The following is a 27,616-nucleotide window of genomic DNA, read 5'->3' on the forward strand; positions in this document are numbered from 1 at the left end:
TTTCTTTTTTTCTCGCTAAATTGTGACTTTATTCTCGTAATATTAAAAAAAAATTCTCGTTAAGTTATGACTTTATTCTCGTAATATGACGACTTTTTTTATCATAAAGTTATGACTTTTTTAGTGCAAAAATATTACGACTTTTTTCTCGTAATATTACAACTTTATTCTCGTAAAGTTATGACTTTTTTCTCGTAATATTACAACTTTATTCTCGTTAAGTTATGACTTTATTCTCGTAATATTACAAATTTTTTTCTCGTTAAGTTATGACTTTATTCTCGTAATATGACGACTTTTTTTATCATAAAGTTATGACTTTTTTAGTGCAAAAATATTACGACTTTTTTCTCGTAATATTACAACTTTATTCTCGTAAAGTTATGACTTTTTTCTCGTAATATTACAACTTTATTCTCGTTAAGTTATGACTTTATTCTCGTAATATTACAAATTTTTTTCTCGTTAAGTTATGACTTTATTCTCGTAATATGACGACTTTTTTTATCATAAAGTTATGACTTTTTTAGTGCAAAAATATTGAGACTTTTTTCTCGTAATATTACGACTTTATTCTCGTAAAGTTGTGACTTTATTCTCGTAATATTACAACTTTTTTCTCGTTAAGTTATGACTTTATTCTCATAATATTACGACTTTTTTATCATAAAGTTATGACTTTTTTAGTGCAAAAATATTACGACTTTTTTCTCGTAATATTACGACTTTATTCTCGTAAAGTTGTGACTTTATTCTCGTAATATTACAACTTTTTTTCTCGTAAAGTTCTGACTTTATTCTTGTAATATTAAGACTTTTTTTCTCGTAAAGTTATGACTTTATTCTCGTAATATCACAACCTTTTTTTTCTTGTTAAGTTATGACTTTATTCTCGTAATATTACGACTTTTTTTGCGTAAAGTTATGACTTTATTCTCATAATATTACTACTTTTGTCTCGTAATATTATGACTTTATTTTGGAAATCTCAGATGTTTTTCCCCTCAATGTGGCCCTAATACTCCGTAGTACATTTGCACTTTGGCCCTCACTGCATTAGACTAATATACTATATACTTAGACTATAAACTGTGTTACCTTCATCACAATGCTCAGATGTTTTGCGGCTCCAGACAGATTTATGTATTTATTTTTTGGCCAAAAATGGCTCTTTTGATAGTAAAGGTTGCTGACCCCTGGCTTAGGCCTACTACACCAGAATGTCAGTTTTATCCAGCTGAATGATGTTGTGTATCGCATGGAGCTTTTTAGATGCACATTTCAACAGTAGGTTAAAGTTTACTGGGAAAAGTAAATACTGTAGTAGCTACACAGGAAAAGGGCATGCACATTTGTATATGTACAGTAAAATTATTAGAGTAACGACATGTTACATGTACTGTAAACAGAAACTTTGATCTTTCATGTAAAGTCATATACTGTGAATCAAGATTTTTCCACAAAATGACATCTATGCCAAAAAACCACAACATGAATGAGGGAAACTGTAAAATGAATGTAGCCTAATGTATCATGTGTTAAACATATAGGCTATACCACCAGCAGATGGGGGTGCTGCTACATAAGCAGTTGAATCTAACAAACAGAGAGATAGCTACTGTGCACTTTGTAGTCTTTGATTTCAGTTCACTTCACTTCATTCCAGACAGAACATCAAAAACACACCCGCCTGATAAAAATGTATAAAATCAATGGAATAAAATTACCTTTTCCCCCTTTTCACTTCATTGTCACTTTTCAAGTTGAATTTAAATGTTCATTCAACGATAAATGACAGACAGACAGATAGATAGATAGATAGATAGATTAACTTTATTGATCCCCAAAGGAAAATTTAGGTGTTACAGCAGCAATTTACATACAGTACATCACAAAAACGTGCATCACTGACACAAATGACATGAGTTAAGTACAAAAAACACTGTTTTTACAAATCTCTATACATATCACTTTAAACTAGATAAATTATTTAACAATCAAATCTTTAAATCTATACTAATGTAGCGATAAAGAGGAAGTCAAAATCTGTTAAAATGCAGTTTTTAACTGTCTCAGGATAGTCAATACCTGTGTTTTTTTCAGTATATGTATGTAAAGTAGTGGTAATGTTATGCAAAATGACAAAATATGTATTTCTTTAGGCAGATATTTTCTTGCAATTACACTTTTAAATAAATTAATAACAGTATTTCTATGTATTTGACATTGACATATCGGCATAACAAACATTATTTTTTGTAAAATTACAGAAAATCCTGCTAATTTTATCAGTAAAGAATACTTTATTTTTACAGTTAGTTAGCATGCAAAAGCTGTTAAAAAATATATATTTAATGTATTCCACCTATACCAATTTTTTTTTGGTAAAACACATGACACATTTCAATAAACAGTTAATTATTGTAATTTTTCCATGATTTTTCTGTCATTTTGAAATTCAGGGAAAAAATTTAAAATATCTTGAGAAAAACAATTATATAAATTATAATCTAAAGCCTTGCCCTTTTTTGTCTGTTGCATAGTGATATTTACAACATAATAATTTTGTTTTTGTTCTTTATATATTTGAATTTCCTTTGCTCTTTTTTGCACTTCACAACTTTTACTAGCACTATGCTCCCCACCACAATTACAACATTTCAACTTAGCAGCTGCACAACCGCTGTATTTACAGTACAGTATGTTCTCCAGCACATTTAGTACAACATGTCCTATCCCAGGGGTCAGCAACCTTTACTATCAAAAGAGCCAAAAAATAATAAAAAAAATCTGTCTGGAGCCGCAAAACGTATTTGAGGATTTATAATGAAGGTAAAACCGCCTATTCAGTCTAATGCAGTGAGGACCCAAAGGAGAGACAGGACACTGAAGAATTGTCTTGAGGAGATTTGACTGGAAGCTCTTTTCAGCAGGAGCTTCCAGTGGGTTTGTTCTGGAAATGTCTTTCAATTACTGTTTTTTTTGTTTGCTATTTTCTCGCCGCAGAGAGCAAACAAATCTGTCCACGCACTATTAAATTCTCCAAACAGTTTAGTTGACTGAAATGTTAAAACGTATTTTATTATTCAGTGTATAGGCTAGGGATGCACTGATCTGACTTTTTCTGACTGTATGAATTATAATCTGAGGCCTTGATCTTTTTTGTCTGTTGCATAGTGATATTTTCAACATAATAATTTAATAATGTACTGCACACTTATGTGAACACTTCCTGGGAATCAAATTCTGCACCTGTAGGCCTAATTTAGGGAAATCTCTTATAGGATCAATGTTTGAGCAGAGGTGAACTACCACTAATCGCAGCCATTTTCATAGCCCTAATGATGTTATTGATGTTAACATATCAGCCTGTTATTTTCGATTTGTTCTGTAGAAGTATTTTTTTATCTAAAAATGCTCCCCTGCCAGATGTGCTGCACTTTGTGTTGGAAAACAACATAAGTTTGGTCTTATTTGCATTTAAAACAAGTTTCAGCTCATAGTCCCATTGAGATTAAGAACCTGTTTTACAAGGGAGACCTGGCCAAGAGTGAATAGACACAAAGAGAGATAAAATACAATTCACAAACACTAAAAGCACTAAAAGCACTAAAATTTGCATTAAAAGAGAATTATTAGTATTATTATTATTGAGGTTAACACGTCAGCCTGTTATTCCATTTGTTCTGTAGAAGTATTTCTTGTCTAAAAATATATATATTTTTTTATTGCCTTTATTTCACAAACTGGTCAAACAGGTTCAATTACAAAGACGTGCAAAACTGTAAAAGGAACAACAAGACAAAATAACAGATGCCAGGGGACAAACAGCTTACAAGTACAAAGCCAGGGAAAATAAACATTTAGATAAATATATTAAAGGAGGTGCATAAAGTTACCGTCTTAACAGTTTCTTTTTTGTTTTCGGAGGAGAGAATCAATTTAATGTATTGTTTAGTTTCATGTTCAAATACAAACAATTTGGATTTATGTATATAAAATTTAGATAAGAGAATAATCAGATTAATAAAATAATGTTCTTTGATTTTACTGTTACCTTTATGGAAACCAAACAAAACATTCTCTAGACATAGAATAAAATCAGGGTCAATATTATCAATAATGAATCTACTCAAGTCCTTCCACAGCCTTTTTGCTATGGTTTAGTTCAGTTTACTATTGATGTCCTGTTGAAACTTAACAAGATAATAACTTGCTGGATAATATCTGTGAAGGATTTTTAAAGGATACTTCTCTTATTTTGTTTGTCAAAAGATACTTAAAGGGTAGAGATGAAGAAGAGTTTCTGGGAGTACATCACAGAATGATCTAAAGATGTTCCCTCCCCTGCCCAGATGTGCTGCTGATGTTGACTTGACTTGCTGGATAATATCTGTGAAGGATTTTTTTAAAGGATACTTCTCTTATTTTGTTTGTCAAAAGATACCTATAGGGTAGAGTCCAGATGTTCTTCCACTTGAGGTCTTTTACAAGGTTGTTCCAGTAATTGACAACATAATATCAGATAATAATAATAATAACAGAATAATAATAACAGATACTTATAAGGTAGAGATGAAGAAGAGTTTCTGGGAGTACATCACAGAATTACCTAAAGATGTTCCCTCCCCTGCCCAGATGTGCTGCTGATGTTGACTTGACTTGCTGGATAATATCTGTGAAGGATTTTTAAAGGATACTTCTCTTATTTTGTTTGTCAAAAGATACTTAAAGGGTAGAGATGAAGAAGAGTTTCTGGGAGTACATCACAGAATTACCTAAAGATGTTCCCTCCCCTGCCCAGATGTGCTGCTGATGTTGACTTGACTTGCTGGATAATATCTGTGAAGGATTTTTTTAAAGGATACTTCTCTTATTTTGTTTGTCAAAAGATACCTATAGGGTAGAGTCCAGATGTTCTTCCACTTGAGGTCTTTTACAAGGTTGTTCCAGTAATTGACAACATAATATCAGATAATAATAATAATAACAGAATAATAATAACAGATACTTATAAGGTAGAGATGAAGAAGAGTTTCTGGGAGTACATCACAGAATTACCTAAAGATGTTCCCTCCCCTGCCCAGATGTGCTGCTGCTGCTGCTGGATGATGCAGTGTGAGAGTGAGTGAGGCGCACAATCGTGACGTCACTATCCGGGGTTTCCTAGTGAAGTGAACTCTACGGCGTCATGGCGGAGGCCGGTTGTCGGAAGACCCTGGACTGAAATGCAAAGCTTTTTCCTACAATCACGGTCGACCAACGAGCGCTAGAGTCTAGCATCTATCGGGGGAAGGGTTGAGGGAGAGGACTTAACCAACAGAAGCAGCCAGATCTGCTGCTCTCTCTCTCTCTCTCTCTTTAACTGGGGAGTTAGCTGTGTGAAGCTAACAGCTAGTTAGCCACAGCTAGCTAGTTAAATAAGAGAAGAAAGGGAAGCTCTGAAGTGGAAAAAGGCGGATTTAAAACAACGAAAACATCACCAGGTACTTTAAGAAAAAACCCCACCAGGTAACACATCACGTGTAGATACTTCTCTGATGTAAACTGAGTGAGTAAAGTGAGCTAATGTTTGCATGTTGATGTGGTAAAAGCCGCGAGAAGTGAGCGGCGGAATGAAAACAAGATGGAAGAGATGGTGAACTTAGGTTAGCTTCAGGTTATGAGCTTAATTTAATGAGTATTAAACAACTTTAAGGGCTTCATTACTTCAACAGATATCTGCTTAGTTAAATACAGTTCATTGTTTAAATCAGAGTGTTGGTTATAATGCGTAATAGTGATGGTTTATAGCTGGTTTCTTCTGCTAAACATGAAGTAAAAGTTTGGTCATTTTTTAGCTAACTAGCCGTGCTAGCCTCGTGCTTCAGAAGCTAATGCTACTTTGCTTGGTTAGTAAAGAGGTTATAATCCTTCATACTTCATGTTTAATCAATCCAGGTTAAAGTAAAATAAACATTTTGTTTGACCCACGTGGAAATATAAAGCTAACTATTGCTTTTTTATTGTTTCACACGTGTTGTGAGTGTGAATCACAGCACTAGCATAATACTTGTGAGCTAAGCTAACAGTTAGCATTTGGTTATACATATTGGTGGTTTGTATTAATTAAACCTTTTGTGGTAATAATGGTGATTGTTGATTTATATTGGAGTATAATAGTGTATTTGATAGTGTCTGCATGCATCCTCGTGGTTATTTTCCCTTTGGCAACCTTAGTAAAGAGGCTATCATCCATCATAGTTCATGTTTAATCAATCCACTTTAATGTAAAATAAACATTTAGTGTAACCCACATTGAAATATAAAGCTAACTATTGCTTTTTTATTGTTTCACACGTGTTGTGATTGTGAATTATAACACTTGTGAGCTAGGCTAACAGTTAGCATTTGGTTATACACAGAGAGGGCTAGTTGTAGTTGGTGTTAATTAAACATTTTGTGGTAATAATACTGATTATTGGAGTATAATATTGTCTTTGGCAGTGTCTGCAGACATCCTCGTGTTTCAGAAGCTAATGCTACTTTCCCTTTTGCAACCTTTGTAGTGCTATCATCCCTCACAGTTCATGTTTAATGAATCCACTTTAATGTAAAATAAACATTTAGTGTAACCCACATTGAAATATAAAGCTTACTATTGCTTTTTTATTGTTTCACACGTGTTATGATTGTGAATCATAATGCTAGCATAACACTTTTGAGCTAAGCTAACAGTTAGCATTTGGTTATACATAGAGAAGGATAGTTTTAGTTGGTTTTAATTAAACCTTTTGTGGTAATAATGTTGAATATTGTAATATAATATTGTTGTTGGCAGTGTCTGCATACATCCTCGTGCTTATTTTCCCTTTGGCAACCTTAGTAAAGAGACTATCATCCCTCATAGTTCATGTTTATTCAATCCACTTTAATGTAAAATAAACATTTTGTTTGACCCCACATTGAAATATAAAGCTAACTATTGCTTTTGTATTGTTTCACACGTGTTATGATTGTGCAACATAACACTTGTGAGCTAGGCTAACAGTTAGCATTTGGTTATATATGAAGCCTGGTATTAATTAAACCTTTTGTGGTACTAATGTTGAGGATTATTGGAGTATAATATTGTCTTTGGCAGTGTCTGCAGACATTACAGCCAAACATACCCCGCCAAGAAGCTAATCATTAGCTAATGTTACAGGCTAGCTACACCCAGACTAGAGAGGGCACCATGGTTGGCATTATGTGTGTTTACTATATGTTTTGGGGGGGTTTGGCTAAATGTTAATGTGGTCATTTAGGTGTTTGGAGTGAGCTTTGTTTGGTTGTGAAAACACGCTGCTGCTGCTGCTGAGGCCTGATAGATAGGCCTCTCTGCTTTGGGCGAAGGGAACAAATACAGCAAAGTGAACTGTTCCATGGAGCTGCTGCAGCCATCCGCACATCTCCTGTCTGTTCTGCTTTCAACTTGACATATGCATGAAGAAATAAGTGTTTTTGTGAGCTAAGGAGATAGTTAACCTATAAACGCAGAGCATAAATTACTTTGCATTTAGACAAATATCTTGTATGCAAGTGTATTGACAGCTCCACAATGACAGTTCAGTGGTTGAACTTTGATCCAGGGGGCTATAGATAGGTAGGGATAAGGATGGTGTACTGAGCTGTAAATGCATTTAACTTTTGTAAGCATAGATGATTTGTATATGCAGTATTAGGGCCACATTGAGGAAAAATAAATAAATGATATTACGAGAATAAAGTCATAATATTACGAGAATAAAGTCATACGTTTACGATAATAAAGTCATAGGTTTACGAGAAAAAAAGTCATAATATTATGAGAACAAAGTCAGAAGTTTACGAGAAAAACTAGTTGTGATATGAGAATAAAGTCAGAAGTTTACGAGGAAAAAGGTCGTAGTATTATGAGAATAAAGTCATAATATTATAAAGTAGTAATCTTACGTGTTATTTTAGAGGGGAAATAGAGCAGTGTGCCATCTGTGTGAAAATGAGGAACGTGGAGCATCTTGTGAAGTAATACTTAAGTTTAGGTTTCACATATAATGAAATACTTCATCTTTTGGCACGACATTATCATCAGTATCAGGACCTTGAAAGGATTGTGCAAGAAACTGCGTTTGTTCCGAAGAAAGAACCACACGGACCTGAAGGGGAAATTGCGTCTTTTGTGGTGGAGGAAATAACTTTTTTTCTCGTAAAGTTATGACTTTATTCTCTTAATATTACGACTTTTATTCTCATTAAATTATGACCTTTTTCTCGCAATATTATGACTTTTTTTTCTCAAAAACTCAGATGTTTTTTATTCCTCAACGTGGCCCCAATACTCCTTCGTTATTTTGCCACGTTGTGCTGAATTTTAACAAACACACTGAGAGCTGAATCAGATCCTCTTCATACATACTGCTTGGAAAGCATAATGTTATTGAAATAAATTAGACAGCTTTGCATAGTCCTTGCATTTTCCAGTCAGTATTTCTAATGTTGTTATTGTTTATCTTCTTGTGCAGGTTAACCACGTGAAAAATAATACTACAGGTTCCCAGAAGTGAGTATATTTTGGACTTCAACATGGCTGGACGCAGCGAGAATGAAAGTGCAAGCAACAACAGTGGAGAATCAAGGTAAATCAACTGATCAGCGCATCACCGCTTCACTCTTTTCGTTCCACCCTTCACAATAAACTCCCCGGACACATACGCTGGATCACTGCTTACTAGAGAGAACTAAAGTCATTCAGAACCTTCAACTCAACAAAAATAGCTTACACTTGTTTGTAACAATTCACTATTAGGCGAGCTAACGTGCTGTGCTTGTGTAAACATAGCAGCGCTGGATGTGAGACTGCGGACAGAGTAGATTGATAAATCACTTTTCAACATGTTTACATCATGTTTACATCATGTTTATGCTTGTTGAACAGGTGTATAAAGTATTGCAAAGGTTTTATTGCACTTATCTACAGTGAGAAGCGTAGTTGTCGTCAACTCGACTTCACCTGGTTCACGTCACTGCCTCCACCATGGCCTCTCTGATCAGCTGTTTGCTGACTTCGCTGTGTACGTGTGTGTAGAGCTCCACAGTCCCGACACAGTGGGGAGGATGCAGCGTGATGATAAACACTGACGTGATGGTCTTTAACTCGGGACTCGTTTAATATAGACCATCCCTAAATAAAATAATTTTTCTTAATCATCGCATTTCAGGCAGCCTTTTGCAATGTGTCATTTATAAAGTTACCGACTGATGGTCTAAGGCTGCATTCACACCAGATCAGGCGTTGTGGCGATTCACCGCAGGGTTGTGCAGCGGTGTGGCAGACTCACTTTAACGGCCAATTGACTACAGCCGCCGCAGCCCAAAGGCTCAAAATGAATATGAGGACTTGCATTTTTGTGGCACCGCCGGATCTGGTGTGAATGCAGCCTAATGGTATGCCACCGTTTACAGTATTGTTGTTTTGCACAAGACTGTTGTTTACACCACACAGCAGTATATACTGCATTTGGGCAGAATTTATTGTGACGACATCAGTAATTGGCTCCTGATCTTAATGATTGCAAGTTAAACTGTGGAAGTAACCCAAGGCCAGGTAATCCACCTCAAATCTGCACTTACACACATATATATATATATAAATAAGTAACACATTGCAGTGACATTGGGTTGTGTTCTGATAGACCAAGAATAAACTTTTATGCTGGACATCCCTTCCTCTGTGGTGCCACTCCAGCTGCATTAACACGGTTGTCTTATTGAAATAAATGATTGGGCCGCCTATCAGTGTCTTAATAAATAAGCTATAACACTTTGCCATCGTGTTTTTCTCGTGCACAATGCCAGAATGGATGACTAATAAAGTTTAACAAAGGACAAACTAGAAAAGGGTATTATTTTTCAAACCAGGTATTATATTGGCACCGTTATGAACATGTTTTGAATGAGTCCAGTATGCGAAACTGATTTGATTTGTGACTCTATTAATTACTAATGTGTACACGTATGCGTTTTATTATTTTCTCTTTACATGCAACAGTAATTCCGATGATGAATCCGGTTCTGGATCGGGCTCGGCATCAGGGTCCGCCTCAGGCTCCAATTCCAGCTCCTCCAGCAGCAGCAGCCAATCAGGAAGCAGTAACTCAGGTAGTGGCTCAGACTCTGGCAGCGGCTCAGATTCTGACACAGAGAAATCCAAGGAGAAGATGGAAACGCCAAATAAGTCAAACATTGACGGAGCTGAGGTAAGGAAATGGGATTTCTTTTCAAAGAAATTAACAAAGATGGACTCCTATTTGTTACTCAAACTGGACATGTGGAGAAAATGAAATTATTCTGAAAAGAAAATCATTGTGTTTTAACTGTAAAGCTGCTGTTATATAAGCGGCATCAAAGTGCTTAACACTGTGTGAAACTATTTGTCAGAATGGACTTCCTTGCATCTCTGTAGCAACGCTACGTCTAATGCAGGGAACTGCTTAAAACATGCAGAGTTGCAAGAGTTCAGATGGTTTGACCTTTGACCTGGTCACATGACACATTTTCAGCGCTCGGTTCGTGGCACACAGTTCTTTTGGGGAGTTTAACATAGCGGTTGACTCTTGTTGCGTGAAAGCTTTTTAACCTGTTCACATATTTTTGGCTAACCTAACACTACGCTTATTGTTTGCAGTTCTGGAAGTCCAACCCAAGTATCCTAGCAGTGCAAAGGTCTGCTATGCTCAGGAAACAGCAGCTTCAGCAACAACAACAACAACAACAGCAACAGCAACAGCAGCAGCAGCAACAGCAGCAGCAGAGACAAAGCTCCTCGAATAGTGGATCGAATGAGGTTTGTTGAAATTGATTCCCAATAGACTCTCTCTGTGCCATTTGAGTGGGAACTAATCAACGCCATTTGGACGTGTTATGAGTTTATTTAACTGGACCATCTGTAATTGCGTCAACTTTCTGTCTTTGTTGATAATCTCTTCTAGGACTCTTCAAGTAGCGATGGATCTGACTCGTCAAGTGGATCCAAAAGGAGAAGAAATTCAGGCTCCTCCGACTCTGGATCAGGTTCTGGATCCGGGAGTGGTTCTGGATCAGACTCGTCAGCGGAGGAGAAGAGTGACGAAACGGCATCAGACTATGAGCCGAGTCACAATATCAAAAGCAGAAAGCCCCCAACCAAGTAAGTGGACAGTTGCCCTTTAAATGGCTGCCTTGTTACGGTGGCTTACATTATTCTCTCCAGCCGTGTAGGTATTGATCATATGACCTATGATCCGTAAAGGAATTCAAAGAATGCCGTGAGTTTAACTCGGCACATGTGTTATTCTCTTCATCTCTTGTCATGTCTCCAGGATGAATTTTCGGAATGGGAAGAAAAGCAGCAACCAGAGGAAGAAACCCCAGAATCGTTCTTCCTCTGATGACGAGGATGATAACTACAAGAAGGCGGCATCTGCGGGGCCTCGGCGGCAGGCCACGGTCAACGTCAGCTACAAGGAGGACGAGGAGCTGAAGACCGATTCAGACGACCTGGTGGAAGTTGTGGGTGAAGATGTCCCGCAGGCCGCGGAAGACGAGTTTGAAACACTGGAGAGAGTGATGGACTGCCGGATAGGAAGGAAAAGAGGTAAGGAACACGGTGCAGAGATTTATGATTTAACTGTTGCTATACAGAGGTATTTAGCCAGGTATGGTATTTCAGGATTATCAAAGTGTTAGAGCTGTAGGGAAAACGAGGGAATTAGACAACAGCTTGATCTTCCTGTTTCTCTGAACTGTTCACCTTCAAACAAAACATATTTTAGCTCACAGTATTCCTTTATTTTTTTTCCTAACAGCCACAGGAAGTGTAACCACTGTATACGCTATAGAAGCAGACGGAGACCCCAATATCAACTTCAATCCCAACAAAGAGGCTGGTGATGTCCAGTATTTGATGAAGTGGAAGAACTGGGCCCATATCCACAACACTTGGGAGACAGAGGATACACTCAAGTTACAGAACGTCAAGGGCATGAAGAAACTGGAAAATTTCAAGAAGAAGGATGGGGAGAAAAAGAGATGGTGAGAGCTCGTTTAATAAACCCAAGACCTTCTTACTTTTATTATCACAATCTTACTAATGGTAACAGTTTAACACACCGACATTGAAAGCTGCCCAGTCCTCTACTGACCGCTGAGCATCAGGAAAGACTACTAGGACAAATAAAATGACAACCACATGACAGACAAAAGTAATCAAATTCTCCATGGCCAGTCATTAGGGGTGTGACGGGTGATAAACTTGTGACAACACTGGTGTTACCGATTACACCGGACATTTTACAAGTAAAGATGATCAGGTGGTCAGTATGTGTAGCGCGCTACCTGCTTTCACTGCAGGGCTGCTGGTTTCCACAAGGCGCTGCTCCGCTGCGCATACCGACTGTGACCGCTCCGTCCTCCTCCTGCCGATTACCTCATTAACGTTATGGTTCCCTTATAGCGCTGGGTTTAAATCTGGAATATTGCCAAATAGGCGCTTTTGCTTTTCGCTTTGATACCAAATCCACCACCATCGTTTTGTCTGTCAACTCTCTCGTCCCGTGTGTGTGTGTGTGTGAAATATGACTCCTGCTACTCTGAGCTGAGACTCCGTACGGAGCAGATGCATTCACTTTCAGTTTGTCGTGTCCGTCATCCGACTTTGTATTGATAACACGGCGCTGATGCGGCAAAATGATCTAATTGGTTTTATTTCTATTAAAAAAAAGCTCAACGTGCGTGACCGACCACCTTGTAACACCGTGTAACACCGTGTAACACCGTGTAACAGCGGTAACACCGACCACCGCAACAAGCCTACCATATTGCTTATTTTCTGTTTTGTCTATTTTGTGTCCTCTCCCCAGGTTAAAGGCGGCTTCACCAGAGGATATAGAGTATTTCAATTGTCAGCAAGAATTGATGGATGACCTGCACTCTCAGTACCAGCTTGTAGAGCGAATAATAGGTACACTTTCTACAGGCTGTATCATTTGTTTTCTTTGAATGAAACATTTTACTTTGAATAAATTTGATTGCCATTGGATTTGTGCAACTAAAAATGTCTCTGAATCCCTTTTGAGCAGGACATTCAAACCAGAAGTCGGCAGCCGGTTATCCAGACTACCTCTGCAAGTGGCAGGGTTTACCGTACTCCGAATGTAGCTGGGAAGATGGCGGTCTGATCGGCAAAAAGTTCCAGAAATGCATCGACGACTACATGAGCAGAAACCAGTCCAAGTCCATTCCATCCAAAGACTGCAAGGTAATGCAGTTTTGAATTTAGTTTAGCTTGGTGTGACCTCTTCCGTGTGAGTTTCCAGCATCACCGACTGCTGTTCTCTCCTGTAGGTGCTCAAACAAAGACCCAGGTTTATGCCTATGAAGAAGCAGCCAACTTACATAGGAGGTGATGGACTGGAGCTCCGAGACTACCAGTTGGACAGTTTGAACTGGATGGCCCACTCCTGGTGCAAGTAAGATTTACGCGATTCTTAATTCTCAACTTGCATCATCCGAATGTCCATTCTGTAATTATGGGGGGGAAACTACCGTAGTAATCAGGGTATGGACCTAATAAATAAATGTAATAAATCCCATGGTCATATGCTGGAGGCACCATCACTCAGTGTGTAGCAGGCCCACGATCTGCTCCTCTGATTGCTGTTTCTCTCTTCTGCTCTGTCTCCCATTCATAGAAGCAACAGTTGCATCCTTGCTGATGAGATGGGTTTAGGGAAGACCATCCAGACGATCTCCTTCCTCAACTACCTGTTTAATGATCACCAGCTGTACGGACCCTTCTTGCTGGTTGTGCCTCTCTCTACACTAGTCTCCTGGCAGAGAGAAATCCTGCTCTGGGCCCCTCAGATGAATGTTGTGGTTTACCTAGGAGACATCAGCAGCAGGAACATGGTATGGTGGTTCAAACACCACACACATTTTCTTCAGCTACATTGAAACAATTGCCTAATCCCATTTTCTTGTATTTGTTAACGACTGTCTTAACCTTTTTCATGTTTCCTTCTCACCTGTGTTTTCATTTAATAGATAAGGACACACGAGTGGATGCATGCCCATAGCAAGAGAATGAAATTTAACATCATTCTCACAACGTATGAAATTCTTCTCAAAGACAAGGTCAGCAGCTATTTCACTTTATCATGCACCATGGGCTTTCTGTTATTTATCAATTAATCGCCTTTATTTATGACACGTATGAAATGGTAAAGGTCACGTCTAAAACTGTGCAGTATAATATTAGGACATGTAAAACTTACTTACTATGTGTGTGTTTGTCTCCAGGGATTTTTGGGCAACGTTCCCTGGGCTTTCATCGGTGTGGATGAGGCACACCGACTGAAGAATGATGACTCCCTCCTCTACAAGACCATGATGGACTTCAAGTCCAATCACAGGCTTCTGATCACAGGAACACCACTGCAGAACTCCCTGAAAGAGCTCTGGTCCCTGCTGCACTTCATAATGCCCGACAAGTAGGTCATATTTATTGTTATGCTTAAAAACTAACTTGTGCCGAATTTGACTCGACTTGCTTATGGTACTTTTTCTAACAGTTTGGCTACATTTAGGGCGCAATAGGGTGCTGTGAGTCAGGCAAAACAAGACGGTGATACAGGCACGGCTCCAGGAAACATTTTCAATGCAGAGATAGCTTATTATTTACCCGCGATCGTTTGTATTACAAGCAGGCACACGTTGCTTATATGGTGCGAAAACGAAATGCATACCATGTTTTTTTTTTGTTGTAGATTGTGTAGAACAGTGTTTCTCAAACTTTTTCACACCAGGGACCACTCACCCAATCAAACAACTCATGGACCACCTAACTCCCCAGAAAACAGAAAAATACAATACAACCGTTCACCTTCTGAATTCATGTTTCTCTTTTACACCGAACTAAGGCGGGCTTAATTGCCTTGTACACTCATCGTAAAACACACTTCATACAAACTGGAGAGAAACAAAATAAAAGTCACCAAACACGTCTTGATTAGTCTTTCCACTGTTCCAACAACCATCAACTCTGGTTTGTTTGAAATAAATACTTAATTAGCTGAGTAAGATGTGGAAACATACCGGCTCTACAGGCCGTTTTCCCCCGCTGTATCTCTTTGCCGTGCGGCGGCCCGCTGAGCAGTTGCCCCGCTGCAGCTACTCGTTGCCGGCTCTCAAATTAGCAAAATCCTATTACAAAAATCGCCCTGCTGGTCTTGGTCGTCTTTTTCAGTTTATATTCAGGATCCTGGAAAAGGTCTCCGGCATATCTCTGTCCGAATGAGGTGGAAAACTTTGCATAGCATGCAAACAGCACGGAGCCTTCTTCAGAGCGTGAAGAAGGCTCCGTGCCGAAACGTGTAAGCGTATGTCTATTGTGATGTGAGCCAATTAAACAGGTGAAATGTTAGTATTTTGTTCTCCTTGATTTTGAAGTCTGGGATGTGCTACCCTATCACATTATTAAGCATTCTTCCCGACACGACACCATTGGTATTGGTATTATTAGGTTTTCTAGTTTCATACCAGTACCTTCACCCTAGCTTTAAAACCGAGCCCGCTACAACCTCTGAAATACAGAGTAGCAACCGGGCCCGTGTGTCGTCGTATTTTTAAAAGTTGAAGGTCCGGGTCCGGATAGGACTGGGTCTGGGTCTGGAACCGGACTGCGGTCCGCCTATTAGTAACCTCTGGTATAGCAATATATCATGAAATAATTTATGATACTAACAAACCTATGAGACAATTGGTACAAAGTAAGAATGATGAAACTTTCTGACAGTTTGCTTCTAAGGAAGAATAAATCAGGATTTCTTTCCTGTGTCTTGTACCATGAGTACTGATGTATGTCTTGTTTCTCAAGGTTTCACTCTTGGGAGCTGTTTGAGGAGGCGCACGGTAAAGGCAGAGACTCGGGCTACACCAGTCTGCACAAAGAGCTGGAACCTTTTTTACTGCGCCGAGTGAAGAAGGATGTGGAGAAATCTCTTCCTGCCAAAGTGGAGCAGATCCTCAGAGTGGAGATGAGTGCTATCCAGAAACAGTATTACAAGTAAGAGCTGGACACTATCACGCGTTGTTATGGACCTTTAACCTTTTCCACTCCACCCCTCTTTACCATAGATACATGTTTGTCTTTTTTAGGGAGTGGACAGGGGGTCTTTATGGGAACAGACAGGTCAAAAGTATATTTCACATAGAAGTGGTGGGAACAAAGATTAATTTGAGATGCAGCTCAGCACTGTGTAGAAGCCCCCTTATTGTCAATCTAGCTAGCGAAGCCATCCATCCTCTGAATGCTCTAGGTCTCTAGTTTGTGGTTGTAAAGTTTCATGAGGCTGTGATTATCCCAGAGGTCATTTTATACAGAGAGGTCAAATAAAAAAATATATATTTCTAGTTAATATAATTTCACTGTGAGACATTTTAGTATAATTTCTACAATAGTGTATTAATGTCTTCTGTTTGTGATCAGATGGATCCTGACCAGGAACTACAAGGCTCTGAGTAAAGGTACCAAAGGCAGCACGTCGGGCTTCCTGAACATCATGATGGAGCTGAAGAAGTGTTGTAACCACTGTTACCTTATCAAACCCCCGGAGGACAACGATTTCCTCAACAGAGCTGAAGCCTTACAGGTCTGTTTATTTTATCTCATTGTGTTGCAACATCAGGGTTTCTGTTAGTCCTGACACAGTGTGTTTTTATTTATTTAAGGAATTAATTATTATTAAAAAGTAGAATTTGGCAGGTAAGTAAACATTTGAATGCAGGACTTTTACTGTGGGGTATTAATAGTTTTATCTAGCCTACTTCTTCTACCATTGCCAATACCAACATTCCCAATACCAACATTCCCAGTTAGAGAACATTCTGTCATTAACAGTTCTGTCAATATCACATAGTGATATTTGTGTTTTGGTAAAACGGTGCCCCCGCCGGCGCAGTTCAGGCAGAGAGTGATACTGCCGCAGGGGAGATTGGCGAGAGGCTTTCAATACAAACCCCCACAAAATGATAATAAATTCAGATGAAGTTCTGTGAGAAGTTGATGAGAGAAAAGCTGCTAAAATCAGAAAGACACCACAGTAACTGTAGAAAACGCTGCATTGTGTCTGTAAGAGGTCTTTGTGAAGAGTCTCGCCAGACTGCTTAGAGAATGTCTCTGTCGCCGCCGGACTTCTTTTCCTCTCTGTCCATCTCAGGTTACTGAGGAACACGGCAAAAGAATACTTTAACACGTGCTATTTGGTGGATTATGTGATTGACGAATTACAGGAGATGCTTTTGACAGATTGTGAACACATTTTGGAAGAACTAACTTAGTGTGTGTGTGTGGTTAATTCCATCAAGTGAACACAGTTGAGTGTTTATTGATTTCCTAATATTACTTGGAGAGGAGAGACCAGTAACCGTTTGCCCCTCTTTTTCCTCCGACAGCACCTGATCCGCTGCAGTGGGAAGCTGGTTCTGTTGGACAAACTGCTGGTGCGTTTGAAGGAGCGAGGCCACAGAGTTCTCATCTTCTCCCAGATGGTACGGATGCTGGATATCCTGGCCGATTACCTGAGGAGCCGGCAGTTCCTCTTTCAGGTACTGTAGCTCACACAACCATCAGACATACTGTACATGCATACGTAGGATGAATTTCCCTCCAGCTAACCAGAAAAGATGAAATGCCATCTACATATTTCTGTTATTAATTTCTGAATATGTTTATTTATGTAGAGATTAGATGGCTCCATCAAGGGGGAGATGAGGAAGCAGGCGTTGGATCATTTTAATGCTGAGGGCTCAGAGGTAAGTCTCATGCCCTGCGTACAATAAATGCACTGTATGCTTCATTTGAATAAACTTTAACATTTAGTGAACCTCCGTTTGTGTGCCCCAGGATTTCTGCTTCTTATTATCGACGCGTGCGGGTGGTCTGGGTATCAATCTGGCGTCGGCTGATACAGTAGTCATCTTTGACTCGGACTGGAACCCCCAGAACGATCTCCAGGCCCAGGCCAGAGCCCACAGGATTGGACAGAAAAGACAGGTATGCAGCAACTGTCATAAACCTCCATCCATTTCTTTGTTTATATATTTTGTGGTAGAAATGAATGTTTGGTCAAGATTGCGGGGAAAAGGGTGTTGATGACAGCAATAAGACCAATCCCTTCAGTAGGCAGTCATCCAGTGGTGGAAGAGAGCCTTCGATTGTTTACTTAAGTAAAAGTAACAATAGCACAATTTAAAAATACTCTGTTACAAGTAGAAGTCTTGCATTTTAAGTTTGACGAAATGTACTAGCATGAAAAGTAGTCATTATGCAGAATGGCCCATTTCAGAGGTTTATATGATTAGATATATTATAGCTACTTGATAGGCATTTTCATCTCTAATAATTAATCACATTTATGAGATGTTTTTAAAAAAAATGCAGGTGTAGTACAAGTAGCGATTACACAATTACCTCAACATTGTAGTACTTAAGTGCATTCCACCACTACGGTTAGCCTTTCTGGTCCGACTCAGATGATCCTTAATAGACATACATTGTGTTTGAATGTTATTCCATTAATAAACACAGTATACTGTATATCCCACTGTTGGCAGGTGAATATCTACCGTCTGGTGACGAAGGGCTCAGTAGAGGAGGAAATCATTGAGAGGGCGAAGAAGAAAATGGTGCTGGACCACCTTGTCATTCAGAGGATGGACACGACGGGGAAAACTGTCCTCCATACGGGTGCTGCTCCCTCCAGGTAAGCAACCCCATACAGCTCTTTGCTACTTGACTGCCTTTCCTTCTTTTGCCAACGTCCCTCTTGAACTCAAATTCCTGTGCTTGTTGACCACCTTGAGTGCAGCTTTTTCACTAAAGAAATCAAATCAAGAGATGTCATCCTTAGTGTTAATACTCCTCTCAGATGTTGCTGCTGCACTTTGCTGTCTTCTCACGTGAGTGTGTTTTTTTTATTACAAACAGTTCAGCACCATACAACAAGGAGGAGCTGTCTTCCATCCTGAAGTTTGGTGCTGAGGAGCTTTTCAAAGAGCCGGAGGGTGAGGAGCAGGAGCCTCAGGTACGTAGTTATATACTGAATTATGCGAGTACATGATCACACATTTTCTCTGAAATATGTCAGAGTAGCATGACCTTTTTCTGCTCTCTAGGAAATGGACATTGACGAGATCCTGAAAAGAGCCGAGACCAGGGATAATGACCCTGGACCCTCCACAGTGGGAGAAGAACTGCTGTCTCAGTTCAAGGTATGTAAAAAGGTTCTTGTTTTAGAAACTGGCTGAACGATGCTCTGTTCTTCAGCAATTTAATGTTTACAGTTGTTTGTTACTTGATCTGTGCAGGTTGCCAACTTCTCTATGATGGAGGAAGAGGAAATAGACATCGACTCTGAGCGTAGTCATCGGAGTTGGGACGACATCATTCCTGGGGAGCAGAGGAGGAGGATGGAGGAGGAGGAAAGACAGAAGGAGCTTGAGGAAATCTACTTGCTGCCACGCATGAGGAATTGTGCCAAACAGGTACACAAGCAGTCCAAATATAATATATTATAAAATATACATATAAGGACTCATGATTTACGTTTTTCTGAAAAAATATTCACGATAATTTGTGTGCTATGCAGTGATATTTTGCATTTTCTTGGTTTGTGTTAACAGATGAAATTTAACGCCAGTTCGGGCCGGCAGAGCAGGAACAGGAGGTACTCTGCGTCTGACAGCGACTCGCCCTCAGACCGAAAAAGGCCAAAGAAACGAGGACGGCCTCGGACCATTCCACGAGAAAATATCAAGGGCTTTAGTGATGCTGAGATCCGGAGGTGATTATATTAACAAACCAAATGTTTCAGTGTGGCTATTTATCTACTCCTCCTCACATATTCCTGTTAAAGGTATACATTGTCAAGTTGGTGTTTGTAAACTAACCCTTCAAAGTTTCCCCGGCTCAACAAGCGAGAGAAAGAGAGAGCAGTTGTGGTCGAGCGAGCTAGTGTGAATGAAGAGAGGGAGCGGCGTTAGACGTTAGTTTGATCATACAGTCTATGGTTTTGATTAAGTCACGACCTCGCCTGCGCGCTGTTATCAATTAGGGGTTACACACCCATAGCTTCTTTGCTGGCACCCAGAAACGTCTCATACACTGCAAAAATCTCTGTAGATACAGACACCACCACATGTTTCTATTGGTTCATAAGTGATGATTGAGAGGGATAATTTTTATGAGCCTATACATTGTTTTTTTTTTTGCAAAATGCTGCATAGTATACCTTTACCATCTCTGTGATCTACTTACAGGTTTGTCAAGAGTTACAAAAAATTTGGAGGACCACTAGAAAGGTAAGCCGCATCAGATTCGCTTACTGTTTTTTAACAATTAACAAAACATAACACCCCACGCAGTCTTCTCAACACGTGTCTTGTCACGTCATTCAGGTTGGATGCTATTGCCCGTGATGCCGAACTCGTGGATAAATCCGAACACGACCTGAAACGCTTAGCGGAGACGGTTCACAACGGCTGTGTTCGAACACTACGAGAAAACCCCTCTGGACCAGAGAAGACTTCAGGTAACCAAAAACAGATCTTTTTACCCATTAAAGATCCGCACATGATGGGAATGTTTTGTATATATGTATTTCTTTTTATCAGAGCTGCAATAAATTAGATTAATCATCAGTAATAATACGTTTTAATGCCTTTTGTTCGTTATCGGTGATATGAAAACAGACCGCTGAAGCATCTGTCAGTCAAAGAGTCAATCACACTGAGTAGGGGATATTGTACCAGCATCTGGCTGAGCACTAGACCTGAGAGAGTTGAAGCTGCCAATAAAACAAGCTGCGCTGCTCAGTTTCCATCACAGTTTTGTAGTTTTGAGAGGGAGACGTTGTCTGTTATGTTTCCCTTCTTCTTGTTTACTATAAAACTTTGAGTGAAAAAAAACATTTCTAAATATGTCTTTTGTTTTCTTTAAAAATCTAGTGTACTCTTGCTGCTTTCTCAAGGTCACCAAACCTGCATCTAAGTGCTTTGTTGTTTCTTTTCCCCACTTGTGTGATCATCAGGAGGAAGAAGAGGGAAGGTGAAGGGCCCTACATTCAGGATCTCTGGAGTCCAGGTGAATGCCAAGCTTGTCATCTCCCATGAAGAAGAGCTGTCTCCACTCCACAAGGCCATTCCTGCTGACCCCGAGGAGAGAAAGAAGTAAGGTTCCAGATACACTACATGATTTCCGTTAGACAGGATTGGGCATCGCAGCTTATTTGTATTGGTCTGTGTAATATCCAATAATTGAATGGCACCTACTCTCTCATATGTTTTCTATTTCAAGCAACCCTGTTGCTAAATATGAAAAGCCCATATGTATTTGAATGTCCAGAACTGAATTGTGTATTTGAATAGGTATATGATTCCATGCCACTCGAAGGCAGCACACTTTGACATTGATTGGGGGAAGGAGGACGACTCCAGCCTCCTCATAGGAATCTATGAGTACGGTTACGGCAGCTGGGAGATGATCAAGATGGACCCGGACCTCAATCTCACTCACAAGGTGAGTTCAGGCACAAGTAGGGATTTGGGGAAAAATGATTCACCTATATATCGCTATTTTTTGTTTTACGATTTTGGAATCGATTGTAGTCTGAGTAACATGACATCAAATCCGTTCCGTATCAGTCAACCAAAACAAACCGCAGTGAGCCGAAACGAGAAAGTAGAAAATGTGAGGGAAATGTTTTCATTCTGTGATTTTTGGCTTGCTGGTAAAAATGTAATGAATAATTCCTGGCGATGACCGATATATATTTGACTTGAGGACATCTCTGACTACATACATGCTGAAAATCAAACATTTTTACTGTATTGATTTAGAGATTTTTCCAAATTTAGAGAGTTGTACTAAACGTAAAGTACAAGTGTTTTCCCACATTCATCTGTTTATCTGGGCAGGTCAGCCATATAGATTTGCCCCTAGCCAAATATTTGTTTCATATTTTGTATTGTTGTTTTCCTTTCAAATGTTGGTATAGAGGCAAACTAATGTAAGAGTGTGATGTATTTGTGTGCAGCCTTTTCTGAAAATGTTTCCTGTGTCCATTGTTGACTAGCTCTTACCAGACGACCCCGACAAGAAGCCACAGGCCAAGCAGCTACAGACCAGAGCAGACTACCTCATCAAGTTGCTAAGCAAGGACCTGGCCAAAAAAGAAGCACAGAAACAAGCAGGGACAGTGAGTATCTGAACGCTACACTTGATTAAAGTACGGATATTTAACCTGAAAATGACTTCAGTAGAAGCTAAAGTCACCTATTAGATTAAGAAGTATCTGATATTCTGAACCAAAAGTAATTTTCTGATATTAAAAGTACAAGTAAATGCTGTTAATAAAAAAAGCAAGCACGTCCGAATTTGGAGATTTATGACGTTTATTCCTCATTTACACCACCTTAAAACTGGAGGATACATTTCATTTGAAGAAAAATAAGGTCTTCATAACTTAAAGGATTTAAAGAACAAACCTTTTCCTTCCCTCGTAGTCTCAAGTAGCATGATCTGACATGCAACCTGCCTGGACTTGAGCGGAAATCGAAACTAAACCGCGGCTTTGAGAGCACTTTGTTTGCACTTGTTGCCCATCACGTGAATGACGTAACTTGCTTGCAATAGTAACGAAGATGCATAGGTTAAATGTATCGTAGTAAAAGTACACATTTTAGTTAGGAGATGTAGTGGGGTAAAAGTGAAAGTTGACAGAAATATAAAAACTCAAGTAAAGTAGAGATAGTCCCAAAAATACTTGAGTATTAAGTACTGCATCATTAACTAGAATATGTATATATGAGTCATTTTTAAATTCAATATGGATGGATTAAGATGTATGTCTACCAGAATCTACCATGCCTCTTTGTGTGTACGTAGGCCAACTCACGGAAGAGGAAACCAAGAAGTAAAAAGAGCAAAACTCTGAAGCCAGCTAAGACCGTAGAGGTGCTGAAGAGCACGTCCTCGGATCCCCCGTCGGACAAGAGGTCGGACGATGAGGATGAAATCGAGGAGGAAAAGGTACATTTTAATACCGACTGGTACTGCTTCGCTAGCTGTAGCATGAAACAAACATTTCCTGTTTTTAGTTTGGAGTTGATGTGTAATAATAATAATAATAATGTGTTTCAACCCTTTTTAGGAGGTGACACCCGTGAAGGCGCCGAGCAGACGGAGCCGAGCAGACAGGGTGGTCGTGGTGAAGGTGAAGGAGGAGGACGAGGACGAGGAGCCTGAGCAGGAGGAAGTTTCTTCGTCGGGGGAGAGGGAGGTCAAAGAAAAAGAAATAAAAAAAGAAGGCAAAAAGGAGAAGAAGGAGGAAAGCTGGGACATTAAAGATTCAAAGGAGCCAAAAGAGAAAAAGGAAACCAAACCTCTGGAGGCCGTATATAAACAAGAGGAGAGCATGGAAAAGGTGAGCATGGCTTTTTCTATGGTGTTCCTCAAGGTCTTGGTGTCTTAATGTGGTATTTTGGAGGGATTATTGATCATTTTTATCAAAAATAATTGTTAAATTTAGCACAAAATCTGTGTAACAAATGGTATCAACCCAAACATTGCTGCAACAAGATATAATAGAGCATGGGGATGATCATCATATACTTCTATCATAATGTTCTAAACCCGTACACACTTTTACAATTCATTTAATTAAGTAATTCATGTTTATTTCTGATTTATGACTAGAACAACTTGCTACAACAGTGCTGAGCTGCATCTTAAATGAATCTTCAGGTTCCCAACTTTCAGATGATGTACACCACTTCTATGTGACATCTACTGTTGACCTGCTATCTCCCCCTAAACACCCCCTGTACCGCCCTAGAAAAAAGACAAAAAACTGGTCTATTGTGGGTCTCGGGAGGAAAAAACACGATGGATCGGTTTGGAATTAATTCTCAAATCCTTTTCATCAGATTGAAGTAAAGACTGAGGTACGAGAACGAACAAAGAAAGCCTCCGATGTGCCGGTCCACATAACAGCGAGTGGAGAGAATGTGCCGGTGTCTGAGGAGTCCGAGGAGCTGGACCAGAGGACCTTCAGTGTGGTACGTTTCACTGATAACCAAATCTTCAGATAAAATAAATAGTTAAATGATCAGCTAATGGCAAAACATAGCCTGTTGGACTATCTTGGCGTATATAATGTTATGTCCTTGATTGATGGAATAGCAGCATCATTCAAACAGATTTTGATGACTAAGATAAGACCAGTTGACTTTCATGTGAACGTTTACAGTGTAAAGAGAGGATGCGGCCAGTGAAAGCAGCCCTGAAGCAGCTGGACCGACCGGAGAAAGGGCTGTCGGAGCGCGAGCAGCTCGAACACACGAGACAGTGCCTCATAAAGATCGGAGACCACATCACCGAGTGTCTGAAAGAGTATTCCAACCCTGACCAGATCAAACAGTGGAGAAAGTTAGTACACACATGATTCATCAACGCAGATTGAATGAGGTGTAAGTCATCTTTGTTCTATATGTTAAGCTGACTGTGTTTGTCTTTTACAGAAACCTGTGGATATTTGTTTCCAAGTTCACTGAGTTTGATGCCAGGAAACTACATAAACTGTATAAGCACGCAATCAAGAAAAGACAAGAGAACGCCCAGGTATGTGAAGGCACTATAGTGATTCTTAATCTGGATTACAGTATCAAGTCCTTTACTGAAATCCATCATGATTCTTTCTTCAGGCGATGGAGCAGAACACTAGAACTAACACCCACGGCTATAAACACGCAGGTACGTTCACTTTTTCTCCTGTTGCACATTAAAGAATAAGATGTTGTCGCTGTGTGCTGATTAATTTTTGCGGTCGTCTTCGTCCTCAGATATCGAAAGGCTGAAGGACAACTCTCACCAGGACGACAGCAGCAGGGACAGCTACAGCTCGGACCGGCATCAGCCTTCGGGGCGATACCACGAGAGCAACAGCAGCAAGGAGAGACACAGCTCAGAGTCACACAGGAAGACGACGGGAGGGGAGTCGAGGAAAAGACCGTACCCCTCCTTCAGCAACGGCAAAGACCACAGAGAGAGAGACAGAGACCACTACAGACCAGACAGCAGGGACAGAGACAGAGACAGAGACAGAGACAGACAGGACAGGTGAGGAACAAGTGCTGCTCCCGAGTAGGGGTGGGCGGTATATCGGTCAACACCGGTGTCACGTTCGGCCACGACATGGATTTTGCAATACCGTCGGTACGAAGACCTTGAAGAATACCATAGAAAAAGTGTTTTGTTGTCTTAAGTGTCATCTTTGACTTGTTGCTGAGTCGTGCTATGTGTGTGTTATGTGCAGATACTACAACGACAGTAAGCACAGGAAGCTGGAAGAGTACCGCTCCGGCAGAGACCACCGGCTGGACATAAAGGATCATTCCCACTCGGACCACCGCTCATCGTACCGCTACCACTCGGACTGGCAGACGGAGCAGCGGGCCTCGGCCAGCGGGCCCCGCTCTCCCCGAGACCAGCGCTCGCCCTACGACTCCCGCTCGCCCATGGGACACCGCTCACCTTTCGACTACTCGTCGGACCACAAGAGCACACCGGAGCAGATCTGGAGCAGCCGCAAGACATAACAGGAGCTGCCTGGGTCTGCTAGTAGCAGCCATAGACTCAGCAAAACACAGCAAATGCCTTACTAAGGACTGTGGGCTCCAACCGGAAGCTGTTTGAAGCACTGTGTATCAGTCAGTTCAGCATGGCTGTCCTCTCCTCTCTTAAGCTGCAGCTAAATCTCGGGAACCTGGGAGATGAATGCCAGGGAGCGGCTCAATCCAGGCGGGCGGAAAATAATAATAAAAAAAAAAAATCAAAGCATATTTTTGTATTTAAAGAATTTAAAGCTGCATTGTTGGCGTTCAACAGGATGCAGACATTTTTTTTTTTGTTATTTTTATAAACTTTTTTTTACTCTGGAAACTGACACAATTGACCCTGAGTGCTGCCTCATATTCCCACCAACCAATGACACTGGATCCTGTATGACTGTTCTCTATGTTTTGTCTGTCTGTCTCTGTCTCTCTTATCATGCTTAATGTGATTTATTCTACCTTTTATTTAAGTGTTAACTCGAGAAGTCACACGAATCGCATTACAAGTTGACGTAAAAAGGTGTCTGGTTGAATCCAGTCCGGACTCAGGCTCACCACCTGAAGTACCTCATTTACAGCATTTCTCATTTTCAGCAGGTTTTCTTTTTTTTCTTTTTTTTCCACCAGGCGTGAATTATTATTTAATAACATATCTTAGCTGTAAAAAAAAATAACCTGGATTGTTGTTGTTTTTTTGTTTTGGAGAGAGAGGTGTATCATGTTTTTTTTCCTCCAGTAATACTGTTGTAAATTTTTGTAAAATAGTAAATCAGTGGTCTTTTTCCTCAGGCTTTTTTGGATTTATTATGACTCTACTTTTCCCCCATCAACTCAGGCTTTTTTGTCGTTCTACGAGTGAGTTTCTGTATAATAGTTCTTTCATGATAATGCTTTCAGAATGTAACTTTTTGGTAAAGGGAAAGTTTCTTTTAATGATACTCAGTTTTATTCTCTTGTGCTTAGGTTTATATTTTTTTTCCTCAGTGCGTCGAAATCAAGTTGGAAGGAGCTGACTTTTGAAAATCACGACGGTCGTCTTTCAATAGAAGCACCCCGTTAGATCTTAAATAAACTTTTTACATATTTTTTCTTTTACCTTTTCAGTTTTCTTTTTCTACGTAGGCAATAATGTCGATGTTTCTATGCAGCCAAGTATATTTGTGGTGAACCACCCAACTGAATGAAGTCACTGTTACGGTTCACACTGTTGTACATAAATTTCCTCTATATTTCAAAATGAATTTACACTGAAAGTGCATGAATTTTTATGAACTGTTTTATATAGTTGTTTATGAAGCCATTAAAATCAATCACTGTACTCACTCGTACCAACTCTCTTCGACAAAGTGTCACCTTTTTGATTATGATAGAAATCGGACACTCTAGGTAGGTTGAGCACAAGCAAAGGCTGTTAAATGTCTGCAAATAACTTTCCATTAGATTTTTACTTGCTGTATGTCATGACATTTGTTTGAATGAAACAGGAGATGGCCATCACCTGTAGCCTCACAGCAAGAGGGGTCGGAGGTTCGAATCCGGTCTGGCTTCTGTGTGGAGTTTGCATCCTCTCCCCGTGTCAGCGTGGGTTTTCTCCGGGTTCTCCGGCTTCCTCCCACAGTCCAAAGACATGCAGGTTAATTGTTGACTCTAAATTGGAAAAGGAATCCGCCTGGTGTCGTCAGTGAGTCCGCTGTTAAGACAGTGCACTCTCTGGGCCCTTAGGCTTGAGAAGCGGCTGTGCGCTGCTCTTCATCGGAGGTGGAAAACGAATAGAAGACACTTCTGATCAGGCACAAATCTCACCATTGTGTGACTTATTGTCTACACAAATGTATCCTGGTAGCTAATGTCATGATTCAGGGAGTTTTTTTTTAAAGAAATTTCAAAGAAGTTATTTGCTAATTATCTATTT

The 27,616-nt window shown here is 39.9% G+C and overlaps 1 protein-coding gene across 3 annotated transcripts; it reads left to right on the forward strand.

Moving 5' to 3' along the window:
• Positions 1-5,126: 5,126 nt before the first annotated feature.
• Positions 5,127-27,022, forward strand: chd1 (chromodomain helicase DNA binding protein 1). Of its 3 annotated transcripts, none has more exons than XR_012591768.1 (36): positions 5,127-5,486; positions 8,523-8,636; positions 10,049-10,256; positions 10,685-10,843; positions 10,989-11,185; positions 11,358-11,632; positions 11,844-12,069; positions 12,897-12,997; positions 13,116-13,294; positions 13,381-13,505; positions 13,728-13,944; positions 14,080-14,169; positions 14,335-14,525; positions 15,911-16,099; positions 16,523-16,685; positions 17,488-17,640; positions 17,776-17,847; positions 17,939-18,088; positions 18,649-18,797; positions 19,022-19,118; positions 19,210-19,305; positions 19,402-19,578; positions 19,717-19,877; positions 20,353-20,394; positions 20,491-20,624; positions 21,123-21,261; positions 21,460-21,610; positions 22,167-22,289; positions 22,979-23,122; positions 23,244-23,516; positions 24,019-24,150; positions 24,342-24,520; positions 24,613-24,712; positions 24,796-24,844; positions 24,934-25,306; positions 25,407-25,546. XR_012591768.1 is itself a non-coding variant. In XM_074618772.1 (36 exons), exons 2-36 carry the CDS (start codon positions 8,584-8,586, stop codon positions 25,687-25,689), a joined length of 5,454 nt encoding a protein of 1,817 aa, XP_074474873.1. In that variant the 5' UTR covers positions 5,128-5,511; positions 8,523-8,583; the 3' UTR covers positions 25,690-27,022. The 3 variants fall into 3 exon arrangements, 2 of the variants coding, with proteins under 2 accessions (XP_074474873.1, XP_074474872.1); XM_074618772.1 differs by having other exon boundaries at positions 5,128-5,511; positions 24,934-25,210; positions 25,407-27,022; XM_074618771.1 differs by having other exon boundaries at positions 5,128-5,486; positions 24,934-25,210; positions 25,407-27,022.
• The last annotated feature ends 594 nt before the right edge of the window (positions 27,023-27,616 follow it).

The sequence above is a fragment of the Sebastes fasciatus genome, chromosome 19 (genome assembly GCF_043250625.1).
Source record: "Sebastes fasciatus isolate fSebFas1 chromosome 19, fSebFas1.pri, whole genome shotgun sequence".
NCBI lineage: Eukaryota > Metazoa > Chordata > Actinopteri > Perciformes > Sebastidae > Sebastes > Sebastes fasciatus.